Consider the following 24,900-nt stretch of genomic DNA (forward strand, 5'->3'; position numbering starts at 1 on the left):
ATGTTTGGAATAATATAGATAACTTTTTTTAGAGATCTGTCATAGTCACAGATCACAGAATTGTTGTTATATTGTAGTCGGTTGCCAGTGATACGACAGGATCACAGTTATGTGAGAGCGAGCCGGGCAAGCTATACCCTCATTGTGTGACGGTGCTAGCCTTCAGTGTTGTGATGTACGTCTGTCCTGTGCTGACCTTCGTCTATTGTGAACTTGATGTTTCTCTGTTGTTCCAGGTTCGGCCCCTTACAGACTAAGACATTACTAGACTCTCTTGTTGCGACACACGCTCGTCTCGTCTCTCCTTCCTTCCTGTACATACGCACATAACCTGTACCGCTCTTCTGGCTTCCCTCTCACTCGCTAACGCTGCGGAGGAGAGCTTTGGGTTGAGGTGGCGGTGCTTCGGGACCCCGTAAGTGGTTCCTTCTATCATAGTTACGCTAACAGCCGGCCGGGATAGTCCTGCCAGGCATAACACTTGTGTATGTACCATCTACCATCCTGCACTAACATTCCTCTTACACCTTCTCCTGTCCTCATCAGTAACTTCATTTAGTTAGTAAACTAAACTTAGATCTGAGCTATTACTAATTGCTAAAGGTGTTAACGCTAATGTGTGAGTGTAACTTGTTTGTACGTGGGAGCTTGTGGAGGTGGGGACCTAACACACAGAGTGCGTGGCACACTAACACGCCCGTTGGGGGGCGGGGGTAGCGCTAACCGGGCACTAACCTGGGGCTTGGCGGCCGCTAACCCCGGACCCCCCCGGACGGACGTGCGGCGCCCCTCATGCCTTGCCCTCTCGCAGGCCCCAACGGACAGTCCGTCCCCGCGCAGGTGAAAGACATCGGCTCACAGACTTTCCAGATAGAGTTCACCCCGCGCGTCGTGGGTGAGCACCGCATCTTGGCGGCGTACCGCAAGGTGGCCGTGGCGGGCTCGCCCTTCAGCTGCAAGGTGTACGACGTGAAGGCCATCCGCGTCAAGGACGTGGGCAAGGGCGTCGTCTCCAAGCCCATCACATTCGTGGGTGAGTGCGCACACATCGCAGCTTACTGGCAGTGTTGGTAGTGTTCAGTGGGTAGGTCTTGACGAGGAAGGGGCTGCCCTCCGCGCGCCATGTTGCAGTGGAGACGAGCCAGGCGGGGCCCGGCAACCTGGAGGTGACGGTGAACGGGGGTCGCGTGCCCACCTCCGCGCAGGCCCAGGGCCCGCACTCCTACGCCATCTCCTTCACGCCGCGCGAGGCCGTGCCACACACCGTTGACCTGCGCTTCAACGGCGAGGACGTGCCAGGTAATGCCCGGTGTGAGCGACGTCTCTCGGATCTGTTACAGAGCAGGAGGGGGACGCACCACAACGCTGAACGTACAATAACGCCGACTACCATAATGCCGAATGTCAAAATTGACCACAACGCCGACAGCTAGAAAACTGCTGTGTACCACAATGCCGAATTACCACAACGCCGAAATACATTAACTCCAAAAAATGTCATTGCAGGACTGCCACAAAGGTTACGTTAGATAAGGTTAGCACACAAAGTCATTCAGTTGTTTTTCATTTTGCTCCTGTGTCTCCCCTTCCCCGCAAAATCATTTTTCGGCATTGTGGTACACAGCAGTTTTCTAGCTGTCGGCGTTGTGATCAATTTTGACATTCGGCGTTATGATATTCGGCGTTATTGTACGTTTGGCGTTGTGGTAACGACCCGAGCAGGAGCTGCACCCAACGTCTTGTGTATTGATGAAGCATAACAGTTAAATATTGTGCAGTGAACTCCCGATAGTGTGTGCTCGTGTGACGGGAGCAAGCGAACGAGGGCGGGTGCACGGGGCGTGTTGCAGGCAGTCCGTTCACGTGCCTGGTGTCCGAGGCCGCGCGCGTGGTGCTGGCGGGCGACGGGCTGGAGAAGGTGGCCGTGTGCCACACCGCGAGCTTCAGCGTGGAGGCCGACCCCTCCCTGGGACGCCCGGAGGTGCAGGTGCTGAGCCCCTCGCGCCAGCCGCTGGCCGTGGACGTGGGCGCCCAGGCCGCCGGCCGCTACGCCGTGCACTTCACGCCCACCGACGTCGGCAAGTCATCGGACCATGCTCAGTCGCTGAGAGAACAAACACCTCCGTTGTGCTGTCATGATTGTCCAGATCAACTGGTGCTTTATCTGTTTGCTTTGACATTCTGTAGTGAGGTACCAAAACATTCAAGAAAATTTTTATTTGCCCATGCACAGAGGGACACATCCTTTCAAACAGTAAACTCAAAATGTTTGGATAATGTGTTCAGACACTTAAGATACGTAAAAATTGATGTTGGAAGTAAGACAAATACTAAACGCATACTTTTCCACTTTAAATCAGGAAAAAAAACCTAAATATTTATAACTAATTCTCAGCAATATTCAGTAACTTATTTAAGTAACAATTGTTAAACCCCCACAGTGTATTGAAACACTTGTAATACAGTAAAACCCCGATTTTACATAACTGTACGTACGTACATCAATAATTATATGGGTATTAGAGAATGGTAGGCCTATGTTAAGGTCGTATATCACTGAGCAAAAAATAAACTTTCATTCCCATATTTTACACTTTCCCGCATTTTACAAAATTTTCAGACATCCCTGAAAATAGTGTAAAAAAAGGGTTCTACTGTAGTTTCTTAAGGGTTTAGAAATTTTAGGTGGCTTAAACAGGCATTTATGAAAATAAAATCAATAACAAGTTGTTAATTTGTAAAAAATTAAACACTACTGTTAAATGAAACCATAAAATGTGGTCTCCAGTAGTTTTTGTTGTCTTGCGCGTGGCGCGGCGGTGACGTGCCGAGGGCGTGTTGCGCAGGCGACCACAGCGTGGAGGTGAAGCTGGGTGGGGCCAACGTGGAGGGCAGCCCCTTCCTCGTCAAGGCCTACGACGCCTCCAAGGTCAAGGTCACAGACATCAACTCGGGCGTCGTCGGCAAGCCCGTCTTCTTCAGCAGTAAGATGTCCGCCCGTCTCACTGCGCTGTTCGAGGGATTGCATGTCGTAGCTGCGTGCAGTAGTACCTTCTCTGTGTTGGGCTGCGATACACACTTTCAGACACAATGCCTGTAGCCGTTCACGTATGCTCTAGAAAGATAACTTGGGGCTGTTTTGATAAGATGGAAATTAATAATAAATGTATAAATTCTGAGGGTATGCTGCATGAGGTACACAATAACTTTATTCGTTTGAAGTTAAATATGTTGTTATGTGATGGTAACGTAAACTAGAGCTGTGCCTCTACATATGCAAGAGATTGTAATGTAAATTTTCACTGAATTAATAATTTATAAAATCAGGAAATTGACCAACTTATTCCAATTATGATTTTTGTAACAGTTCCTTGTTACCTACGAACTGAAACTACCCTTTACCAACTGGAGGGTTATTTATTTAATTTTTAAATTTTTCATTTTACATGTACCTATCTTTCAGAAATTTATTGATTAGTGACATGCTTCTATCACATATGCAATAATGCAAATTTTTGGCATTTTTTTTGGAAACTTCTGCGAAATTAAAAACAAACTTACATTAATTTAAATCATATTTTGGGTACGAGAATTGCATGGAAACAATGAAAAATGTTGCATGCATTATTTTTCTAACTATGTATTGTTTAGATTTTATGTGCCCGTAACATCTGTTGTTTAAAAACACGACAACGTTACCAAGATAATATGCTTCAGTACTAAACTACGTACGTAAATGCAAGCAGTCAGACGTTGGAAGCTACACAATCAATTAGTTCGGTAAATATTTTCACTTTTCCACGTGGTGATGTTTACTGTGATCAAGACTCTGCATTTAAAAGAAGTGAGAACACAGGATGAACCATTAAAATATCAGTCAAAAAATGGGAAAACAAATTATTATTAATGATGAGTGATTTTATGATCCTGACGAATTTTGAGGTTAGGAATTTTTATTTTTGCAGATACCATTTTTTTTAGGTTAGTTGTGCCCTACAGCATAAGGCAACAAATGTTGTTTTCCCACAGTTTTGCACTGGTTCCTTGAAATACAATGGATAGCTGTTTTATTTGTGCACCAAGCTTCTAGTAGGAAGATAAATAAATTTTTTACTAACTTAACATTCGAAAGGCTGTAAAATTAACTTCAGTTTTTGGTTCCTTCTCACACAGTTATTTGCTTACTACCAAATAAAATATCCATATGCATTCTTTAGCAAAAAGTACAGTTTTGCCATTTTTATTGTGTTTTATGCATGTAGGCCTAGATGTAATGTTGCGAAGTATTGCGTTACTTGGTACCGCTGGAACCAGCAACAAGTTGCAGTGGGCGCAGTGCAGTGTAATGGCACGGGCACGCACTGAGGTGCACTGGCAGAATGCGATGCGTGCGGCACGCTGACCCGCTGTGCGTGTGCGTGCGGCAGTAAACGCGAGCCAGGCGGGCGCGGGCAACCTGGAGATCATCGTGTCCGTGGCGGGGCGCAACGTGCCCAACTTCGTGCAGTCGGAGGGCAACGCCAAGTTCCGGGTGAACTTCAAGCCCCAGGAGGCGGCCGCGCACAGCCTGAGCGTGCGCTTCAACGGGGAGCCCGTGCCAGGTGAGCCCCGCGGCGTGTTCCCAGTGCACGACACAGCTTCGCGTCACTGCCGTTTGTAATTGGGCTGCTTTTTTGAGTTGGAATTCAGCGGGCAAGAAGAACGGATTCTTGCACTATTTCACCCGCAAAAAAAAACATCTCTGCCGGAAAGAGGTGCTCACTTCTGAGCCGGTACACAGAGAGGTTTTTGGCCTCAAAACCTGGCCAAAAACATTTTATTTATATTTTTTATAGAAAATATGTTTTGAAGTAGCTTGGAACTTATACGTTACTTAACCAATCATTTTAAGGGTTTTGTAAGGTGTTTTGATATCCTTGCATTAAACTGTGCAGTTATTTTATTAGTGTAAACTTATATGTAAAAAGCAGCTTAATGCAGCAGGTTTGAGTTCAAGCAAATATCGTAATAGGACAATATGGGAAAACTCTGGCCATTCATTTAGCAGTGGCGAAGCGAGAGACACTTTACTGCATTGCTTTCAAGTTAATTTACACTCCATATCGCTAGATGTACCAAAATGTAGTTTAACTCCACCCCACCAGGTTCCCCGGTGTCACTTGTCTTGCGTTTATCTTACCAGTTTCCCATATTGTCTTTATTACGATATTTGTTTTAAGTAAGTTTATTTTTAGTCACGTTACTATAGATCTAGTACCAGTGTTTAAACATTTCTGTACTTAACCTTTTGGGGTGATTGCACCATAATTATAAGCTTCTATGGTGGTTGTAAATTTCTGGTACAGAAGTGTTTAAGAGTTATTGGGATGGTTCCGGGGTTTGTACACAGCTTTGTTCAAGCTGATGAGTGGATCGTGAAGTGTTGGCTCGCCACCACAGCGCAGGGCGTCACGGGGGGTGTGGTGTGTCGCAGGGTCGCCCTTCACGTGCAAGGTGCTGGACGTGAGCCAGGTGCTGGTGTCGGGCTCGGCCCTCAAGATGTCCCCGGTGGGGCGTCCCGCCCAGGTGCTGGTGGACCCCCAGGGCGCCGGCGGGGACCTGGGCACCTGCGACGTGTCCGTCACCTCCCCCTCGGGCCTGGGCGTGCCGGTGCGCGTGTCGCGCTCTGACAAGTTCACGGCCGAGTTCCTGCCCACCGAAGTCGGTGAGCTCCTCATTCCTGTTGCACAGTTCAGAGAGTACCTACCACCCAATACTGAATAGTGTATGGTTTGAATTGCCTCACCTAGTTTAAATGTTGACTACATTCAAACATCTCTTGATTTAAAATAATATTTAATTTTAAAACAAAAAAAACTTGTTACAGTTAAATCTAAACTTGTGAAAAATATTTGACAAAACTGCTTAAAAAATATTTCCTCTGCAATAAGTTGTAAAATAATTAGCCCTGGACCTGTAAATACTGTACCGTGTTTTCTCGCCTAATCGTCACAGATTTTATTCTAAAATAAAGTTTGAAAAGTAGGGGTGCGACCATTATGAGGAAAAAAAAATTTTTGTTAGGTAAATTTATTCATAAAAACAAAACCCGTTCATGGAAAGTACGTTTATTTAAAAAAAGGTGGAGTATACAAGAGCACGCCAAACAATCTATATTAATAATTCCTTTAACAAAAACCTTTCTTCAACTTTAAATAGAAAAACCAAAGTTCTAACGCGAACGCAAGCCGCTTGAATCTGACTTGAACTAACAGGTCGTAGTACACACTTGCCACGAAAGAATGCGGGCTATCAAATTTAGTTAACTCGGCACCTGACAGAGAGCGCGCGTTGCATTCAATCTGCGAGATATCGATATTCGACTACGTGCGCGCGCTCTATACGGGAAGCAACATAACCAAACATGAATGATGAGCTGGCTACATTTTTATAAGCGGTACGCCGCGGCAACGCAAACAATCGGATAAAGGAAATACAGTTTAAAAACGTCTTTAAAAGAAAATTTACACGTCAGACAACTTTGTATTTAATTAAATAAATAGGTGGTAATAACGGAATTTTAATTTTAGATTATACCTACACCGCGGCGACGCAGATGATCAGATAAAGGAAATAACGTTTAAAAACGTCTTTGTAAGAAAATTTACACGTCAAACAACGTCATATTTTTCCGTTAATTTATCAAGTAAGTGGTAATGACCAAATAAATATTAGATTTCTACTTAAAAATACATTGTTTTATACGGAAAAGATACCTACACAAAGCGCTCGACATCTACTAGCGGGACCAAAAACATCATGCGAATTTTACTCGAGAAGTTTTTTTATCCCAATTTTGACAGCCTAAAATATGGTTGCGACGATTACGCGCGTGCGACGATTCTGCGATAAAACATGGTACTTATAATTAAACACTATCAATAAATTTGCTTTTATAATAAGTCTGATTTTCAATGTTGGTATTTTTAAAAGGGTTTTACTGTATTTTATTTATTTTAATTGACATTATAGTAGTAATTGAATACCTAATTAAATTTATGCAAAGCGGTATTTTTAGTTGTATAAATTATTTTCAAGGTAAATTTATGAGATCTTCAAGACCTCTGAAAAAAATTAATGTTTAAAAAGTAACCCTTTGCTAAATAATTAGTTGGTCTTTAAAAATAGGTTTAGTTAACGTGGAAGTGTTGACGTGTCCTTGGACATAAACTACGTGAGCTGAGATGTGAAGGGCGTGCGTGCAGGTCGGCACAGCGTGAGCGTGCTGCTTGACGGAGAGCCCGTGAAGGGCAGTCCCTTCGCCTGCAACATCTACGACATCAGCAAGGTGCGCGTCACCGGCCTGGCCCCCATCAAGGTGAGTGGCGCCGACTCGCGACAAGCACGGCGTCTCCGCACAGGCTGCTCCCGTGGCCACTGCTGCGGAGCCTCGTGGTGTCGTGAGTCGTGGGCATGGTGGGGGCGTCTCGACAGTCTTCCTACGTAACTACGAGAACACCACAGCTGTTAGCTGGCGGCCGACTTTTAAGAATTTCATTTGAAGCATGGTTGAACGCTGAAATTCCTTCGTGTGCTTCGTTGTGACGTTATTACATACATCACATTTCTGTTGTGATATATTGGAATATCAATATTAATATTTCCAAATTGTAACATCTTCAACTAAACACATTTTACTTCTCATATAGTGCAACAGCATAATGGTGAACTTTAATCTAGTTATTTAGGCTGGATATTTTTATAACTTTTTATAACTTTTACATTCAAGTTCATTTATTTAAAACAATGAAATCTCATTAGTTTGTATACCTGAAAAAATCCCATTTGGGGTTCAAAAATTGAAAGTATTTCAAACTAATGTTTTAAATAATGTAAAACATGTTGTAGGAATCATAAGTTATACTACTAATATTATAAACGCGAAAGTTTGTGTTTATGTTTGTTACTCCTTGACGCCCGAACCGCTGAGTGGATTTGGATGAGATTTGCAATACAACTAGCTCATAAAATATTTGTGGCAGAATGATGAATGCAAGGGGGTTGTCGAGTAAAAATTTTAGAAATAGCCCTTAAAAAATATAACAAAAAACATGCGAGAACGATCCTTAAGGTAAGGTATTTTACAATGAGGTTCCACTATATAATTATTTCAATTTTTTTTTTACACTGATTAATGCCACTAATGCCTTGATAGTCTCCTGCATTCAGGAAATAATTTTGATTTGCTTTAATTTTTGTGATTGTTTTTCCTTATTAATTAGAAATTATAAATAGAATTGTTTTCTTTAATGCTTTTGAATATAATGGTATACTGTTTCAGAGAGTGAAAACTTTTAATTTGTAAGAACGTTTCATTTTTCAATGGAAATGTTACTAGAGAACGCAGAACATTTGGTTATAGTATAGATAGAGATAAGATTTATGGTGAATTGCAATAAAACTGAAATAACACCAAATAGCATAAATAGCAACACCATAAAATACAGAAATGTAACTTAATACACCAAACTCAAATACGAAAAGACTTAATTTTAATATCATACATTCAATGAATGTAATGTATTCAGCATGAAGTTTTTACATAAATGTATGTACAAAGATTATTGGAATTTTTTTTTCTTTTATTGCATAACTGTATAACTGTTGTTAGTAACTTATTTTTACATTGCAACGTTGGTACATTTTTCAAAGAAGTACTTTTGGCATTATTTTGTTTTGATTGTTCCAAGTGCATAAAATATTGCTCAGAATAACATTGTTTAGGTGAAATAAGTATTATAAAACATTTTTGTCTCATAATTCAATAATATGCTATGTTTACGAATAAACAGAACTCATATAAAATAAAACCATAAAATCTTGTCTGTAGTTCGGAACATAGAGGGGGGGAAGCGTCCTTGAGCTGTGTAAGCGTTGACCAAGCCAGAGCACGCACGTTGCTGCGAGAGCCGTGGCTGTACAGCGCAGGGTACTGCTACTGTGCTGCAGATAGGGAAGCCCGGCACGTTCACGGTGGATGCGTCGGAGGCCGGCGAGGGCACCCTGGAGCTCGTGGTGAGCACGGCCAAGACGACGGTGAAGGCAGAAGTGGTGGCGTGCGCGCGCGGCCTCTACGACGTCACCTTCGTGCCGCACCAGCTGGAGCATCACTTCATCAACATCACGTTCAACGAGGAGGACGTGCCAGGTGCGTGCCCGAACATCTGCCACTTGGGCCCACGTGAGACCGTTCAGGTTCGAGGGGCAGCGGTAGGTGTTTGAGTCTGCCTCTCCCACCATTACCTATAGCACTGTCCTACCAGAGCCATTTGGCCGGAAAGAGGGTTTACAGAGTTTTATCGCATAATCGTCGCACTGGCATGATTGTCACAATCTTATTTTAAAGCATCGAAATTTGGATAAAAAAAAGGGGGGGGGGGGAGATTGTCTGTAAAGTTTGTTTACGGACAATAATTTTACGTGGTAACGTCATATCAAATTTTTTAAATTGCTGTCTTTTAAAAAGCCCACCTTAACATGTTTGATATTATAGAAGATTTTCTCGCACGGTGGTTGGCCGGTTCTTGCACGCTCGGCTCAGGCGGAACGTGACAATGAGTCATGCTTTTTCGTGCGTGCATCCGGCATTCATAAATTTATAAGATGTTATCATCACGTCAAAAAATTATGCATAAAAAGTTTTATGCTGCTTTGAGGTGGTGAGATGAGGAAAGAGCAGTGAGGAAGAAACGGGCGGGAGCGGGAGTACGCCGGGAAAACACTGGCTGTTGGCAATGTCTGTCCATGATCCACACTGGTGATACACCCGAGTGAGTGTGCGTGTGTGTGAGCCGGGCTTCCCTGCGAGCTTGTGTGCGCGTGCATGTGCGCAGGCAGCCCGTTCAGGTGCGAGGTGCTGGAGCTGGGGGCCAAGGAGATGAAGCAGATGCAGCGCAAGGAGTCGCGCATGGTGACGGTGCGCGGCGAGGGCTTGAAGGACGTGGCGGTGGGCGCACCGGCCTGCCTCGACCTCGACCCCAAGGGCATGGGCGGGCGCCTGCACGTGGAGGTGGTGGCCCCTGACGGCTCCCAGCTGCCGTGCTTCGTGAAGAAGCTGGGCTCCGGGTCGCACCGCGCCGAGTACACCCCGCAGCTGGTCGGGCCGCACAGCATCACCGTGTACCACAACGAGCAGCCCATCAGCAAGGTGCCCTTCACCGTGCACGCCTTCGACCCCGCGCAGGTCAAGATCGTGGAGATGGACGAGGCCTTCTGCAACCGCCAGGCCTCCTTCAAAGGTTAGCTGGGCCGTCTGGAGGGCATTGTCTCTACTGAAATAAACCCTTAATCTATAGTTTGAAAAAGGTTTAGGTTATCTTTTGGAAACGTGTACCGTGTTGCATCATAGTGTCAAGCAGTGGGAGGACTGCATTTCTTAGGCTCAGGCAGAGTTAACTTGTTTATTGGCTGCTGAGCCACCGGAACGCTGGAGGGTTAGTGTTGCGGGTTGCTGTAAACCATTGTGCACTCCAGCTGAAGTGCTTCATCGCCAAACAGTGAGGGACATGGTAGGGTCATGCCTCACGTGCCGGCTGGGTTGCAGTGGACGCGTCCAGTGCAGGGCGCGGCGTGCTCACGGCCAGCGTGCGCGCGGCAGGACAGGAGGTGAAGCACTCGGTGAGGGACCTGGATAGCGGCCACAGGTACCAGGTGGTGTACCAGCCGCGCCTCGCCGTGCCGCACCGCGTCGACCTCAAGTACAACGGCCTGCACGTTGCAGGTAACTTCCTCGCAACAGTGTTGGCTGTGTTCCGATTGCAGTGGAACCTCGCTACTCCGAGAGCTGACAATGGCGAGAGAAATCCTCGTAACTACGAGTACTCGTCATAATCAAATATAGTTCATTGAAATCCTGCACTTTCTTAAAATGTCTAAATTTCACACCATATCTCAAAAACGTGCACTGCAGTGAAAAAACTCATAGATTAGATATTGTACAGATTAAATTTCAAATATAAAAGTTCTCTATGAATTTTTTTGTACTTGCAGTTATTATATTTTTTAAATCTTGAATGAAATGGCGTGACTCATAACCGCACTTGGAGAAACAGCAAAGATAAGAGCTGTCACCGTCGCCGTCGTCAGCCACTGGGCCCACCGGCTGCCGGGACGTCGTCGGGGTGTCATTTTTAGATGCCTACATATAAATGAAATAAATAAAACTTTTTTCAGCAATAGAAAATACTTTTTTTTTTGCTCTCGCAGAATATCAGCAAACTAAAATACTGTAGGACTTTTTACGTACATCTGAAAACACACTAGAATGGCAAGAAACAGAGGGATTTTTTTTTTTTTTATGACAAGGGTGACACCAGACACGTTACTGTGAACGTTATGTACCTTCGATGTATCGAAAACACAGTGTTTGACAGCTCTTATGTGTAGCGTTAGTCTTCTGGTACATTTACATTTCGTTTTCACATACAATCCTATCTGAACACTTCATCTGTGGTATAGCAGTGATTGTAAACAAAATTTTCGTAAAGTGAAGAGTAAACATTTTAACACGTTAAACTTCACAGATGGGATGAGTGTTGGAATAATTATGTTTTTTTTTGTTTTTGTTATTGAATTTTAGAAATCAAACATAAGCAGGAAATGCATCATTCATGAAATGATAAATGAAGGAAATAAATGCATTATTTATGAGGAAAATGTCGGGTCTTAATAAATATGATGTTATAAGCAGGAACATTGTAACAGGGTTCTACTGTACTTAATTTAGAAGTAGAGTTTATAACCAACATGCGCTAGTTATTTGAGTACCTCTAGCAGGGTAATATTAAAATTTTATTTTTGTACCAAAGTGGAAAAATTGCATAACGATCGAACTATATTTTTTGAAACTAAAATTTGGGATAAAATGTATGACCAATGCAAGAGGTAAATAGGGTATGTCATGCACGAAGTGATACCGTTGACCCCTGCAGCTGCGTGTACGTGCTGTGCGCAGGCTGCCCATTCGAGGTGAGCGTGAAGAGCCCGGCCGTGGGGCAGGACGTGATGGCCACGGGCCTGGGGCTGTACCAGTCGCGGGCGGGCAAGGCGACCAGCTTCGTGATCGAGACGCTGGGCCACGCGGCCAAGGAGTTCGACGTGGTGGTCACGTCGCCGCTGGGACAGGCGGTGCCCGTGCGCTGCTACCAGCAGAAGGACGGCAACCTGCTGGCGGAGTTCACGGCCGCCCACGCAGGTGTGGCGTCAACCCCACGTGCTAACTGCACACGAAGTTGGTGTTGGTGGGTGGGCTGGTTCCGGCAGTATGCCGATTCCCGTTCCGACGCGTATGCTCCGAGTGTTGACACATCCACTATTGTACATTAAACTTTAAAGTGTTGTTTAAGTTTTAAAAGAAATATTTTAAAATAATTTAATTCTTATATTAATAGCATAATATTTGTGAGGTCAAATAAATCTGATTTGTAATGATTCCATGGAACACAGTATAGCTGTCGAATTAAAACTTTTTTTTTCAATGCAAGATAATATATATATTTCTAACTTAGTAGTTGGAATATAAACATTTTTCACTCGGTACATATTTGAGAACGCTGAATGTACTAAATATTTCATTTTGTGCATTCTAAATAATAATCTATGTCCCCTCAGAAACTCTTTTTTTTTTCTTTTAATGCTCATGCCATTAATTTGCAAATATTCTAAAGATAATTGTAATAATCCCTTTTGGCACAGCCTACAGGTGTGGTCTGTAAATATTTTGAATGTACGTGCCACATGCATGTCGTGCTGGACGGTGGGCGGCGTGTGTGCGCAGGAGCGTACAAGGTGGACGTCACGCACGGCGCCAGGGCAGCCAGGGGCTCCCCCTACTACTGCCAGGTGTACGACCCCTCCAAGGTCAGGCTGGAGGACGTCAGCTCCAAGTCTGTCACCGTCAACGAGAAGATAGCCTTCAAAGGTAACTCGCTGGTCGCCCGGCTGTTTGTCTGGCGTGACTGGCAGTCATTACATGTTATTCAATCATCCAACCTGACTGATTTAGAAGCGAAACTTGTTTATCTGCAGTAGCTGGCTGTACAGCAAGTAAAAGAACTTTGCTGCGTATTTTATGTTGTTTGTACATGGGCATTACGCATTAGACATAAACTTGTGAACAAAATTAGGGATAATACAAAATGTTTTCCGTGCCTTATAAATTGTAGTTCGAAGAAAATTAAAATAAATCAGCGTGCCTGCGACACTGCTCCTGCCTATTATCCCGGTGTAGGAGCTGCGTCACGACATCACACGACAGCCAGGCTCAAGTGAAGAGTTTCTTTTTAATTGAGAGTTGCATTTAAAAAAAACTAGCAGGAACTTTATTGGTAGGAAAATTGCAGTCAGATAAAATGTGCGAGTTATCCTCATGTTTTCTGTGTACCAAACAGAATTTAAAGTATTTTAAATGTTCCAGAGTTAGGGTGAGTTGTCACAAGTCAGATCTGTTCTGCACTGAGAAGCAAGTGGCGCTAGAGGCGTGTCTGCCTGTGGTGCTAGTGGCGCGCAAGGAGGCGGGCTTCGCGGAGCTGGACGTGACGGTGACGAGCCCCCTGGGCCGAGACCTGCCCCTGGAGGTGAGCAGCCGGCCCGAGGACAAAGACACGGACCACATAGAGTTCTGCCCCAGCCTGCCGGGCAACTACCGCTTCAGCATCCTGTACGGCGGGGAGGAGGTGCCAGGTGACCAACTTCATTTCATTTTTCCTGAGCAATGAAAATATTTTAAGTAGGATGTAAAAACTAAAAACATACATTTTGGTTTCTGTGCGGACTCTAGAACTACTATTTTATTCTTTTAACAGAACTTTATCCATAATGGTTCACTAAAATTTTGGATAAGTATTTTATTGGAAAGTTTCTCTGAAAACATTTAAAGTAATGTTGTGTAGGATAAAAAACAAAAGCATAATTTTGCGTAGTCTATAATAATAATGAATAGTGATGGGTCAAATCCCAATTTTCTCAAATTCGAATCTCGGAGAGTTCCTTGAATACGCCCCTCTAATCCGAATCTAGGTGTCAATTAATGCACATTAAATTGAAAAGATAAACTACGGTGTTGAAACATTCTGCCCTTAGTGGTTTATTAACAAAGTAAGTTTCCAGAATCTATAAGTATTTAAATTTTATTTATATAATTAAATGTTAAAAGTACCCACAATATCTTGGGGAATGGCATAAGGACAGATATGAAGGGAAAAAAATCTAGTAAACTTAAGAGGTTTTCTGTGTTGATTCTTTTTAATTTAATTGTTTCTTCTAATATTTTTCTTCAATTGTTTTTCCTTGAATATTGAATCCTTTGAATGTAAAGGATTTGAAGGTATGTATTATGGCCCGTCTACAATAGCAATGTCCTAAACTGTGTCCGAAGGACACTCGTCGCTGATTGGTCCACGTGACCCTCCGACGTCATGCGTCAAGTGGGCGAAGGTCCGAACCTACCTGGTCTGAAGACATTTGTTAATTTGAACTTTTTGTCCCAACCTGTGTACTTCGGACACAGAAAAAGAACAGAACACTCACGATATTTGAATTTCCGGTTCCCGTTTGAAAACGTGGTGTTTTGTTTTTGTTATTGAAGAAATGGAAGGTGTTGTTAGTCACTTATAACTTACATAACTTTCGTAAGTTCAATCTCAAACTACAAAGCATCAAAACAATAAACAAAAACATTTGGTTTGGCACATTTACTGCGCTCTGGTGACAACTTAAGAAATCAATACATTCGGACATCGGACATCGCAATTGTGGACAGGGAAGTTTTCGGTGAGACAATGTGACGTCACTCACATTCGGATAAGGACACGGACCACGCACAGGTTCGGACTATTGTAGACGGGCTCTTAGAGGGTTTGAGTGGCCGACCCCTACTACTGAATGCCTCACGCAGGCTCGCCGGTCACGTTCCCGGTGGAGGAGGCCGGGGTGTGCAAGGCGATGGGCGAGGGCCTGCAGCGAGCCCAGGCGGGCAGCCCCGCGAGCTTCAAGGTGCTGTGCCCCGCGGGGGCCGGCGACACGCGCCCCAGCGTGCGCGTGGACGGCCCGGAGAGCGTGGTGGCCTGCTCCCTGGAGCGCGAGGGGGAGGGGGTGTGGGTGGCCAGCTACACCCCGCAGGAGGTGGGCGTGTACGACGTGCAGGTCTCGCTGGACGACGTGCCCGTCCCAGGTACTGTCATCCTGCAGCATCCTGTAGCCTGCACTCGTGGAGAGGTTTCAGTCTCTATACAAGTTCAAGAGTTTTTTTTATGTTCTGAGGTGTGTTTCGGTTTTTTTTTTATTATTCCTCTCTCTCGGAATGCCCTGTCTTATTATACATACTCATAACATGTGTATATTTGTTTCCCTCTTTCTAGCACATTACATGTGTTTACCTGGGTGCTGGCAAGAATTACGTGATGACTGTATTTTGACAATACTATATCTGTTATGGAAAAGTAAAGTATCGTTGATATTAGTGATGGGTCGAATCCCAATTTTCTTTAATCCGAATCTTGAATTTTAATACCAGAGAGTATGTATTGTACCTCGAAAATACTACTCAAATCGGAATCTGGGCGTCAAGTGTCAAAAATAAAATAATGTATGATGATCTTGAAACATTCTAACCTTTAAATGGTCATTACACAAACTAGGTTTCCAGAATCGATACATAATGTTATTTTATTTATGTAACTTCATGTTAAAATTACATTATCTTTGGGAACAGTAACAGGATGGGTATGAACAAAAAAATTGACATAGTTAACTTCAGAGGTTATTAGCATTGAATTTTTTGATTAACTTTATTTCCTCTCAATATTTCCCCCCTAATATTGAATCCTTTGAATACTAAGGATTTGATTGGCCCATCCCTTCTTAACCTCTTTTTGGAACTATAGTTTCATCAAAGCGTATGAAGCAATACTTCTGAATGGGAGCATGTGATGAAACCTTGCCTGCCGGTGTGCGCAGGCTCGCCCTTCCACCCGAAGGTGGTTGACGCGCGCAGGGTGCGTGTGATTGGCGGCTGGGAGTCCTTCATGGACGCGGAGGGCCGCCTCGAGCTGTCCGTGCACAACACCAAGAAGATCAGCATGGACACGTCAGAGGCCGGTCCAGGTGCGTGCCTCGCGCTTACCTCCGAGTGCCTTCGACGATCCTGTACAAGTTCCATATCTCATCACGATCCTGAGTAGATTGATCATGCGGTATGATGCTTACTGTTTTAATTTAGTTTGTCTTGTTTTTGTTTAGTTAAGATCTTTTGAAGCACTAAATAAAAACAGCAAGCATCATGTACTACAGGTTCAATATGTACAGGATCACGCCATCAGGATCAAGGGACGTATCTTGGATATGTGATACAGAACAATTACTGATAATTAGGGATGGGGCGAATCCTGATTTCCTCGAATCCGAATCCTAACTCAAATCCTTGACTGGAATTGTCGAATCTCGAACCCAAACCCGAATCTTTTAATAGATGATATCCACATATATAATGTGAGATGTATTCTGCTTGCACTAAAAGTCCCTTGACTTTATCACATGTAGATTGGTACATTTCTGGTATAAGTGTATATAAGGACAAAAAATTTTTCTTGAGAAATTTCAGTTTTAGTACAGATTAGCGGTTAGGATTATTTCTATACATAACTAGAGGTCTGCGAGCCTAAGAATTTTACTTCGAGCCTAGCTCAAGCTTTTGTGTACAGTTACACTTTTGGGAAATTATTTTTATCTTAAACTTAGTATAATGTTTGAATAAAGTATTAAAATGAAGTGGGCTTATTAATTTTGGGTAACTATTTACAGAGTGTGTTTACATTTTGCACTGCCATAAAAAAAATAACATTTTTTTCCATTGAATCTTACCTGTTTCCATTGGTTAATTAGTAACTGATATAATCCAACTAACATAACCAAGTATATGTTTGTGTAAATGTAACATATCTTTGGAAAAATTTCATCTTTGTCAATTTTTCTGGAGTCCTTACTGAGCTTCAACAAACTTAGCACCAAAAATCATGTTGTTTCAACATTTCCACTTATCAGCACAATAATTCTGAGAGATTGTCACAGAGTATTAAATTCTGTTCTTTAATCTATCATGCAGAACAATAATTTGTTCTGCACGTTCAGGAGTTAAATTAGCTCTACGAATGGAGATAGTGCTTCCAGCAGAAGAGAAGCGTCTCTCGCTGGCAACCTGCTTGGCTGGAATGCTTTAGTAAAATTGCTTAACCTCAAAATTAGTGTCATAAATATCTGTAACTGGTCATTAAAGTCTAATCAATTGAAAGTAATAAAAATAAAAGCATTTTACTTCATTCAATTTACACTTGCAAAAAAACATACACACAATAAACCTACATGGAAATTAAAGTCTTTTTCAATATCCTGAAGTCTGAAATATGTTTACTCATGTCATTAAATGTAGAGCTGTATTGAAGAAGCCGATTTTGCCAATATTTAGTTGAATCGGCATTTCTGCCGACTTCCGATACAGTACGCTCGTTAATTTTCGGCCGATATTACTGAAAAACGAAAGAGACTGCCATAACCTAAAAATCCACGAGTACCATTTTCACTTTTCGTAGTAGTACTGCATTCTTTCAGATCGCATTATTTCTTAGTAGCATGTGCCAACCGTACATATCAAAGTTTAACATCCTTTTTTTTTTCCAACAATGTTCTTTAATTTAATATGTCATAAATAAATAATACATTACTATCACGGTAAATATACATCTCAGTTGTTACGGTAACTATAGTTCAAATATGGTAGCTATCATGCTTCTGTAGTAATTATGGTATTCTACAAAGAATCTTTTGTTCTTTTTATGGTAATTATCTTAAAATAACTATTGGGTTTGTACTGTAGTTATGGTACATCATCCATATTTCTTCGTATGTTTTTCATTTGTCTTTTCTTCATATTTACTAGAGGTGTAAAAGTAACGAAAAAATGTGTACCCGTATGTATTCGTTACTATAACAATTAGTACTCGTTACTTTCGTATCGTTACTCGTTACTTCTGATACCGCATGACATGGCACATGCTATGTTATGTAACAGCATCGAATCGAGTCGTATTTCGTACGCGTACAGTATGACGTCGCGTAAATAAAAATAAATCGAATATAAACAATTAAAAATATTTGATAATTAACAGCTTTTGTTAACCAAGAAACAATTAACTCTCATTAGAGCGGCTTTATTATAATATATCTTTTAAGATAAGAACATAAAACGTGAAAATACGCGATTATAAAAAACAAAAACATACATATTTATAATTTGTAAAAAATACTTTCTTACGTTGTTTCTGTTCGAATCTAAAACTTTGTCTACACACACAATACCTTTAATAAACAGTAAAAAACTTGGACGACGAATTTCCAAATTATACTTTTATTAATAAACAAACATCGTTCTTTGTAACGAATACGCGCGCGCATGCGTGAAACATACGAAAGATGCGAGTAACGAAATGCATTCGTGTGTAACGTTTCGTTACTCGTTACTAGATGCCGCACCCGTTACTCAGTAACGAATACATACGGTTTGCTACAGCTCTAATATTTACGTGGGCCATTATTTGAGACAGGAAGTTTCAGAAAAAAATTTAACGGACATTATATCACACATTTAATGGCGTAAATGATGAGACCTCTGGCAATTTAAACGCTTTATACGGAAAAACCTACCATGCGGGACCTCGTAAGCGAGTTTTACTGTATTTTTTTCCCGTAAATAGTAAAAAACCGAATCCTATATCAGACCCGCCGAACCTTCGAATCCCTAGGATTCGGCGGATATTGGATTCGGTCGCCCCATCCCTACTGATAATACCTACATTTATTCACAATAATTTGGTATAGACTTGTTTTTTTGGAATATTTCCATTATTTATATAGTTTACGTTTCAAGATGATATATGAGGTTGAGTGAATGGTATAGAATGGTACGGGATGCAGACAGCCGGGCATGTAAGAGTGTGCGGGGCGCGGGTGCGCAGGGCAGCTGACGGCGGAGTGCCGGGGGCCGCAGGGCGGCGCGGTGCCGGTGGCCGTGGAGCCCACGGCGCAGGGCCGTGTGCGACTGCTGCTCACGCCGCGCGAGGCGGGCGAGCACCTGCTCTACCTGCAGTACGGGGGGTTCCCTCTGCCGCGCAGCCCGCTGCTGGGCGTGGCCGAGGGCGGCCCCTCCCCGGCGGGCCCCGTGAGGGTCGTGCTGGCGGGCCAGGGGCTGGCCGCGGCGCGCTGCCACGACGAGGCCGAGTTCACCATCGACGGCTCCCAGGCCGGCCCCGGTCAGTGCCCCTGCCCGGCTCCGCTTGGTTCGGCAACGACCTAGCATGCTAGCAGACTGATCTGTTAATGCTACAAGAGTACCTTTGAGTCGAGCTGTAGTAGCTGCAGAGGAGTATCACAATGGGTGGAGCTCTGCAAATACACTCTGTGAATTCCTTCGTGTGACGGGCAAGATTGATTTAACATTTTTATGGACATACCCTATTTCTGGTTTTCACTGCATGTCATACAGAAACCACAAGAATGGACAATAAAAGGTGAAAATGGAAATGCACACAGGGGAAAAAAAAAAAGCCAAAATAAGCCGATGTCAAATGTTAAAAGAATAGACAACACAGAGAATTCCGGTGCAAGAAATCAGTCGTAAAAAAATATCACAACACAGCCGACTGTGTTCATCTGTGCTGTGATGTGTGTTTAGTTATCATATTTCTTGTCCATTCTTGTGGTTTGTCAATGACATACAATGAAAAAACAGCATTGGTGTATGTCTATAAAAGTTTTATAAATCAACTATGTAAATAGTCAAAATAATTTATGCATATAGAAACTTACTAATACAGGTTATAGGTAATTAATTATGCAAAGTTATTCATATCTGTGATACTAAGCATTTTAAATGCACAGACTTTATGATATTTTAAAATTTTTCAAATTTTAAATAGACCATTTGAAATGAAAAAAAAAATATGTTTTTCATACGAAAGCATTAACTGTCAGACTACTGAAACTAAAAGTGTAAACAACCACAAGAAAGGTTAACTTAGTATTATACAGTAAAACCCTGTTAAGACATTTTTCAAGGGACTGGATGATGAAAACTTATTAACAGGGAAAAACATAAAAAGGAAATAGTACAGATCAGTTGCTACATAAAAAAAATAATAATAAAATTATATACTTAATATGCGCTGTTTGTTCAGCTTTCTCTATTATAATTCCGTCATTTATAGGGATTCCATTATCACAAATATCCGTTGGTGAAAAGCATTGCATTTCCTTCTTAAAATTTATTAAAAAGTTATTACTATATAGTTTCCACACAAGTTAGATGACTATAAATAATTAGGTATTATGTATATTAATGGATAGTTGTACTATTATAAGATTTTATTTTTTATTACCTATGGAAATTTATTAAAATTCATTTCCTAACAAACATAGTTAATTTAATATTACTTTAAGTAAGAGTGGTGAATAGAGGGCTCACCTAGTACGAAATAATCCAATGGACTGCGTTTTGTACCTATTTAATATTATAGCAATAAGATAAATTTAAAAAATATATCAAAATTTTCACTCCTGAATTTTGAACGGCGTTCCTTCAGCTCATTAACAGCGCACTATAACCACTGTCCTATGAAGCCAGACAGAAGATTGTATGGAGAACATGTATTATTATTGCTGTAATACCAGAATCCTTAAAGGTTTGTTTAAAACTTGAAATTACTCTTTTGTATACCTTCTTTAGCTTACAAAATATATTCCAGGGTAGTTTTATTTGGCATATCTATACATTTTTTATGTCCCCTATTTTTTATGAAAGTGATTATAAATAGGTTTATGTTCACACATGTGGGGTCCTCCATCTTCCTGTGAAAATTAGTTGCATGGTGTGCACACATTGTAAAAATTCACTCATGATTTTTCCATAACTCGCCTAAAGAAGTATAACTGCAAAAAGTGTTTGAATCTACTATAAAAATTATTCTCCTAAATATATTACAGATTATAGATCTAATCTTAAATCAACTGATACATAATTCGCTCTGTACCCACAATTTATGTGGTGAGATAGCAGATATAGCCCAGGCAGTAGTCACAATGCAGTGATTGCAATGATATCTTTTCTTCCTGCATCCTTAATTTATTATTGCTCTAATGGATTTCTGAAATTAATAATAACTTTCTTCACACGTGTGTACATGTGTGTGTGTGTGCCTTAGTGGAGATCACAAAATCCTAAAATCCCTTCTCGTGGCAAAATTTCTCTTAAGTGGATAAATAAAAATAAACCAACAGTGCCACCACAGTGAAACATCACAAGGTACATCACGGTGAAAGGGTTCTCACGTTAAAGTGTGTACGAGTTTCAGATCTTCACAAGATGTTTTACGTTTACTAACAGTTTAGTATAAAATTCTAAATTGTTGAGGAGGATAAAAATATGTTGTTTTTTTTAGGTACACTGTAATCAGATTTGACAACATTTTTTTGGAAACAAATGTTTTTAAGAGTTTTAAAATTTCATGTGTACCATATGTGATAAGTAATCACTCTCCATGCCAAAAAGTGACTAGTTTGTTGGCTAAATATTTATATGAGTTGTCATAGTTGATACAAATTGAGGGGGGGGGGGGGGGGGGGGGGAAAGCATGAATTGAATGATGGATAGCTGCTGTGGCAGTAGTAGACACTGCAGTTTAACAGTCATCACAGCGCTCGAAGCACAGATGCCTGCCTACACGGAACTGACTGTGTGCAGGCACGCCCGAGGTGACGCTCACGGGCATGAAGGCAGACATGAAGGTGCAGCTGCAGAACCTGGGCAACAACGTGTACCGCGCCAGCTACACGCCCACCGCGCCGGGCGCCTACCTCCTCAACGTCATGTGGTCCGACAGGTACGCACACTCTGTTCCCGCATCTTTCAGCAACCCGAGTGGGAAAATATTGGAACTAGTTGGGTTTATTTTCGCTGCCAGGAAATTTGAGAACCCGTGAATTTTCTAAAAACACTGAGAATTGTCTGTTTAAATTACCTGTTTAAAACTAAATTCAAGGGAATTTATGCTGTTGAATTTTAGGTCTCATATTAGAACATCTCATTTTTGTGACTAGTATGGCATGGAATTGTTATTCAGAGTGATTTACTGTTCTGTGATTCATGGTAAATTTAGTGTAACCAACACTAGCAACATTCCTGCACACTGTCATAGCTGGTGTAATAAGAGAGAACGCCACATGCCGTGGTTCAGTGTTAAAGCGCGGGTGTATCCGTGCGTGTCGTGTCGCAGGCAGGTGAAGGGCTGCCCCTTGAAGGTGGTGGTGACTGCCGTGTCGGACGCCAGTCGCGTCGTGTGCTCCGGGGACGGCTTGCGCGTCGGCACCGTCGGCAAGGAGATACGCAGCTTCATCAACACCCGCCAGGCAGGCCCAGGTACCCCTCGCCCCCTGCACCACTGCGTGTTCGTTCGCAGAATCAGGTGGTGCATTGTCCGGCCTTGAGGCCCTGGTGGACACCAGCCTCGGACGGAACTGGGAATCAAACCCCATGACCTTGAGCACTCAGCCAGGGAAATCAAAAGTTAGGCCTTACAAAGTGTCTGTTGCAAAGTGCAAGGAAGTGTACAGAGAAGTTTATACCAGTTTACAACATATGATGATGACTTGTCATAATAGTTCAGATTTCAATATAAAATTAGAGAATAAATATTCTAACTAATTAATTAATGTAAATAGTGGATAGGTTCCAAAAAAAAAATAGTAAATTAGAATATACAAAAATTTCTAATTGCCAAAGGAATTGCTGATAAACAGCAAAACTGAGCCGAAGCCACAACCGCTCTAGCAAAATCCATGCAGCAGACATCCCACAGGTGAGGAACCATACAGAAACAAACCTACCACAAATTCAAAACAAGAAGAGTACCAAATCTAAAAGCCAAACAAATCTGGAATTGAAACAATTAAACAAACAAGTATCATTAAAATGAACTCACTACACAACAGCTAGAAGAACTGCGACATGTCACAAGAGTGTAATTATTTAGAAACATTAACTGTTGTTATATTATTAGCATTAAAAATGTATAAAATCACAAAACAAATGAATTAACCTAAAATAAAACTATTATTAAATGAGCAATTGGATCTTCCATGGCCGTGTCTGGGCCGTCTTAAGAGCCCATCAGTGAATAATTGCTAGCATTTGTAAGTAGCGTGCCAGCCATTGAGAGCTGGGTCCACATGGTGGTGCCCAAGGTCTAACGAATGCACATCTCCACATCGAGGTATTGTCTTGAAGAGCAGGCGCTGTTAGCCTCGCCCATGGCGTGTGTGTGCGCAGGGGAGCTGACCGCGCACTGCGTGGGACCACACAAGGTGGCGTACTGCGAGCTGTACGACCACGGCGACGGCACGTTCACCCTCAACGTGAAGCCCCAGGAGGCAGGGCGACACGCCCTCACCGTCAAGTACGGTGGTGAGTGCTCACTCGTTTGTAGTCTGCCCGGACAACCCTCTTTCACTCTTATGGCACTTATATTTACTCCACTGACTGCTTGCAAAACTGTACTATAAAAATTATTTTAGCTGAACCATTTATACAATTGTTGTCTTGACAGTTATTTGGAATGGCTAAGAAAAAAATATTTCTTCCTCTTCCTCATTTTTGAACTCTGTTCAGTTGCCACTGTGCGCTAGTTCTTGTCAGTACGCACGTGCCATTGGCTCGGTCGACACAGGTATGCGATGTAGCATCCCTTGTACCGTGTCACGATCAAGAGTTGCGAGTCAAGTGAAAGTGTATATTGAATCAATCAACAGAAAGTAATTTTATTGAATCACCAGAGACAATTAATGCACTTGCAATATATTAAATTATATAAAAATAAATTTAATTTTTAATAAGTATTTTGTGAATATTAAATTGTGTTGTTCATCATTTTTCAACGGGTGTCTTAGGCGCCAACTAAAATTAAGTAGGGAAATAAATATTAAATTCAAATTTAATATAATGTTTTTTTTTTAAGTACCTTGGTCCTTGTGTCGTGTCGCAGGCGAGCACGTGCCGGGCAGCCCCTTCGCGCTGCGCGTGGCCGGCTCCCCGGACCCCAGCAAGGTGCGCGTGTACGGCCCGGGCATCGAGCACGGCGTGCTGGCCTCCTTCCAGAGCCGCTTCATCTGCGACACGCGCGGCGCCGGCGCCGGCCAGCTCACCGTGCGCGTGCGTGGCCCCAAAGGTACCGGCCACGGTGCCAGGCGTGGCCCGAGTCTCGCTGGGGCGACACCTAGTCTTATCTGATGGCAACCCGCTGGCAGGCTCTTGAAACAGTCGTGCGACGCAAGCTGCATTCGTCCACAATTGTCATGTTTCATAGACAGAATGCAAGAGTGAGAATTTAAATCAAGTCATGATGCTTTGGTTGTTCTATGTGTCTCCTGTATGAGGGTGGATGATTACTGCAACATTCCAATATTCCTTTTTTTTTTAAAGCTGCTTAAGCCTTACTCTTGACTGCATTCATAGCTCATTATTACAAGAGTGCAGCAGATGAAACGTTTCCAGGCAGGTATCGATCATGCAGATCCCCTCTTCCACGTATAATGGTTTTAACATGAGGTGCAACAATTCTGACCTCTGCATTTCAATTAGAAATTACCACATGTATATACATATAATGCTATGATTTTTACCAAAACGGTAGAAAATGAAGTGTGGGTGGGTGGGTGGGGGGGGGCATTAAAATCACAAACTGGTATCTTGCAATTGGAAACAGCTTAGTTGAGAAACTACATGCTCTGCCTGTAAACTGCATATGACAGATGAGAGATGCAGGA

The 24,900-nt window shown here is 42.4% G+C and overlaps 1 protein-coding gene across 1 annotated transcript in view; it reads left to right on the top strand.

Moving 5' to 3' along the window:
• LOC134536204 (filamin-C) overlaps window positions 1-24,900 on the top strand; it is a 131,697-nt gene that overhangs the window by 104,597 nt on the left and 2,200 nt on the right. Inside the window, 20 exon segments of the mRNA XM_063375857.1 lie at window positions 812-1,033; window positions 1,132-1,299; window positions 1,851-2,078; window positions 2,847-2,984; window positions 4,428-4,601; window positions 5,474-5,704; window positions 7,245-7,357; window positions 8,989-9,187; window positions 9,873-10,277; window positions 10,583-10,759; window positions 11,993-12,232; window positions 12,815-12,958; window positions 13,537-13,719; window positions 14,933-15,208; window positions 15,994-16,140; window positions 19,044-19,337; window positions 21,824-21,962; window positions 22,356-22,498; window positions 23,408-23,542; window positions 24,120-24,302. Coding sequence (XP_063231927.1) covers window positions 812-1,033; window positions 1,132-1,299; window positions 1,851-2,078; window positions 2,847-2,984; window positions 4,428-4,601; window positions 5,474-5,704; window positions 7,245-7,357; window positions 8,989-9,187; window positions 9,873-10,277; window positions 10,583-10,759; window positions 11,993-12,232; window positions 12,815-12,958; window positions 13,537-13,719; window positions 14,933-15,208; window positions 15,994-16,140; window positions 19,044-19,337; window positions 21,824-21,962; window positions 22,356-22,498; window positions 23,408-23,542; window positions 24,120-24,302 — 3,939 coding nt within the window.

Source organism: Bacillus rossius, chromosome 10, assembly GCF_032445375.1.
Source record: "Bacillus rossius redtenbacheri isolate Brsri chromosome 10, Brsri_v3, whole genome shotgun sequence".
Classification (NCBI taxonomy): domain Eukaryota; kingdom Metazoa; phylum Arthropoda; class Insecta; order Phasmatodea; family Bacillidae; genus Bacillus; species Bacillus rossius.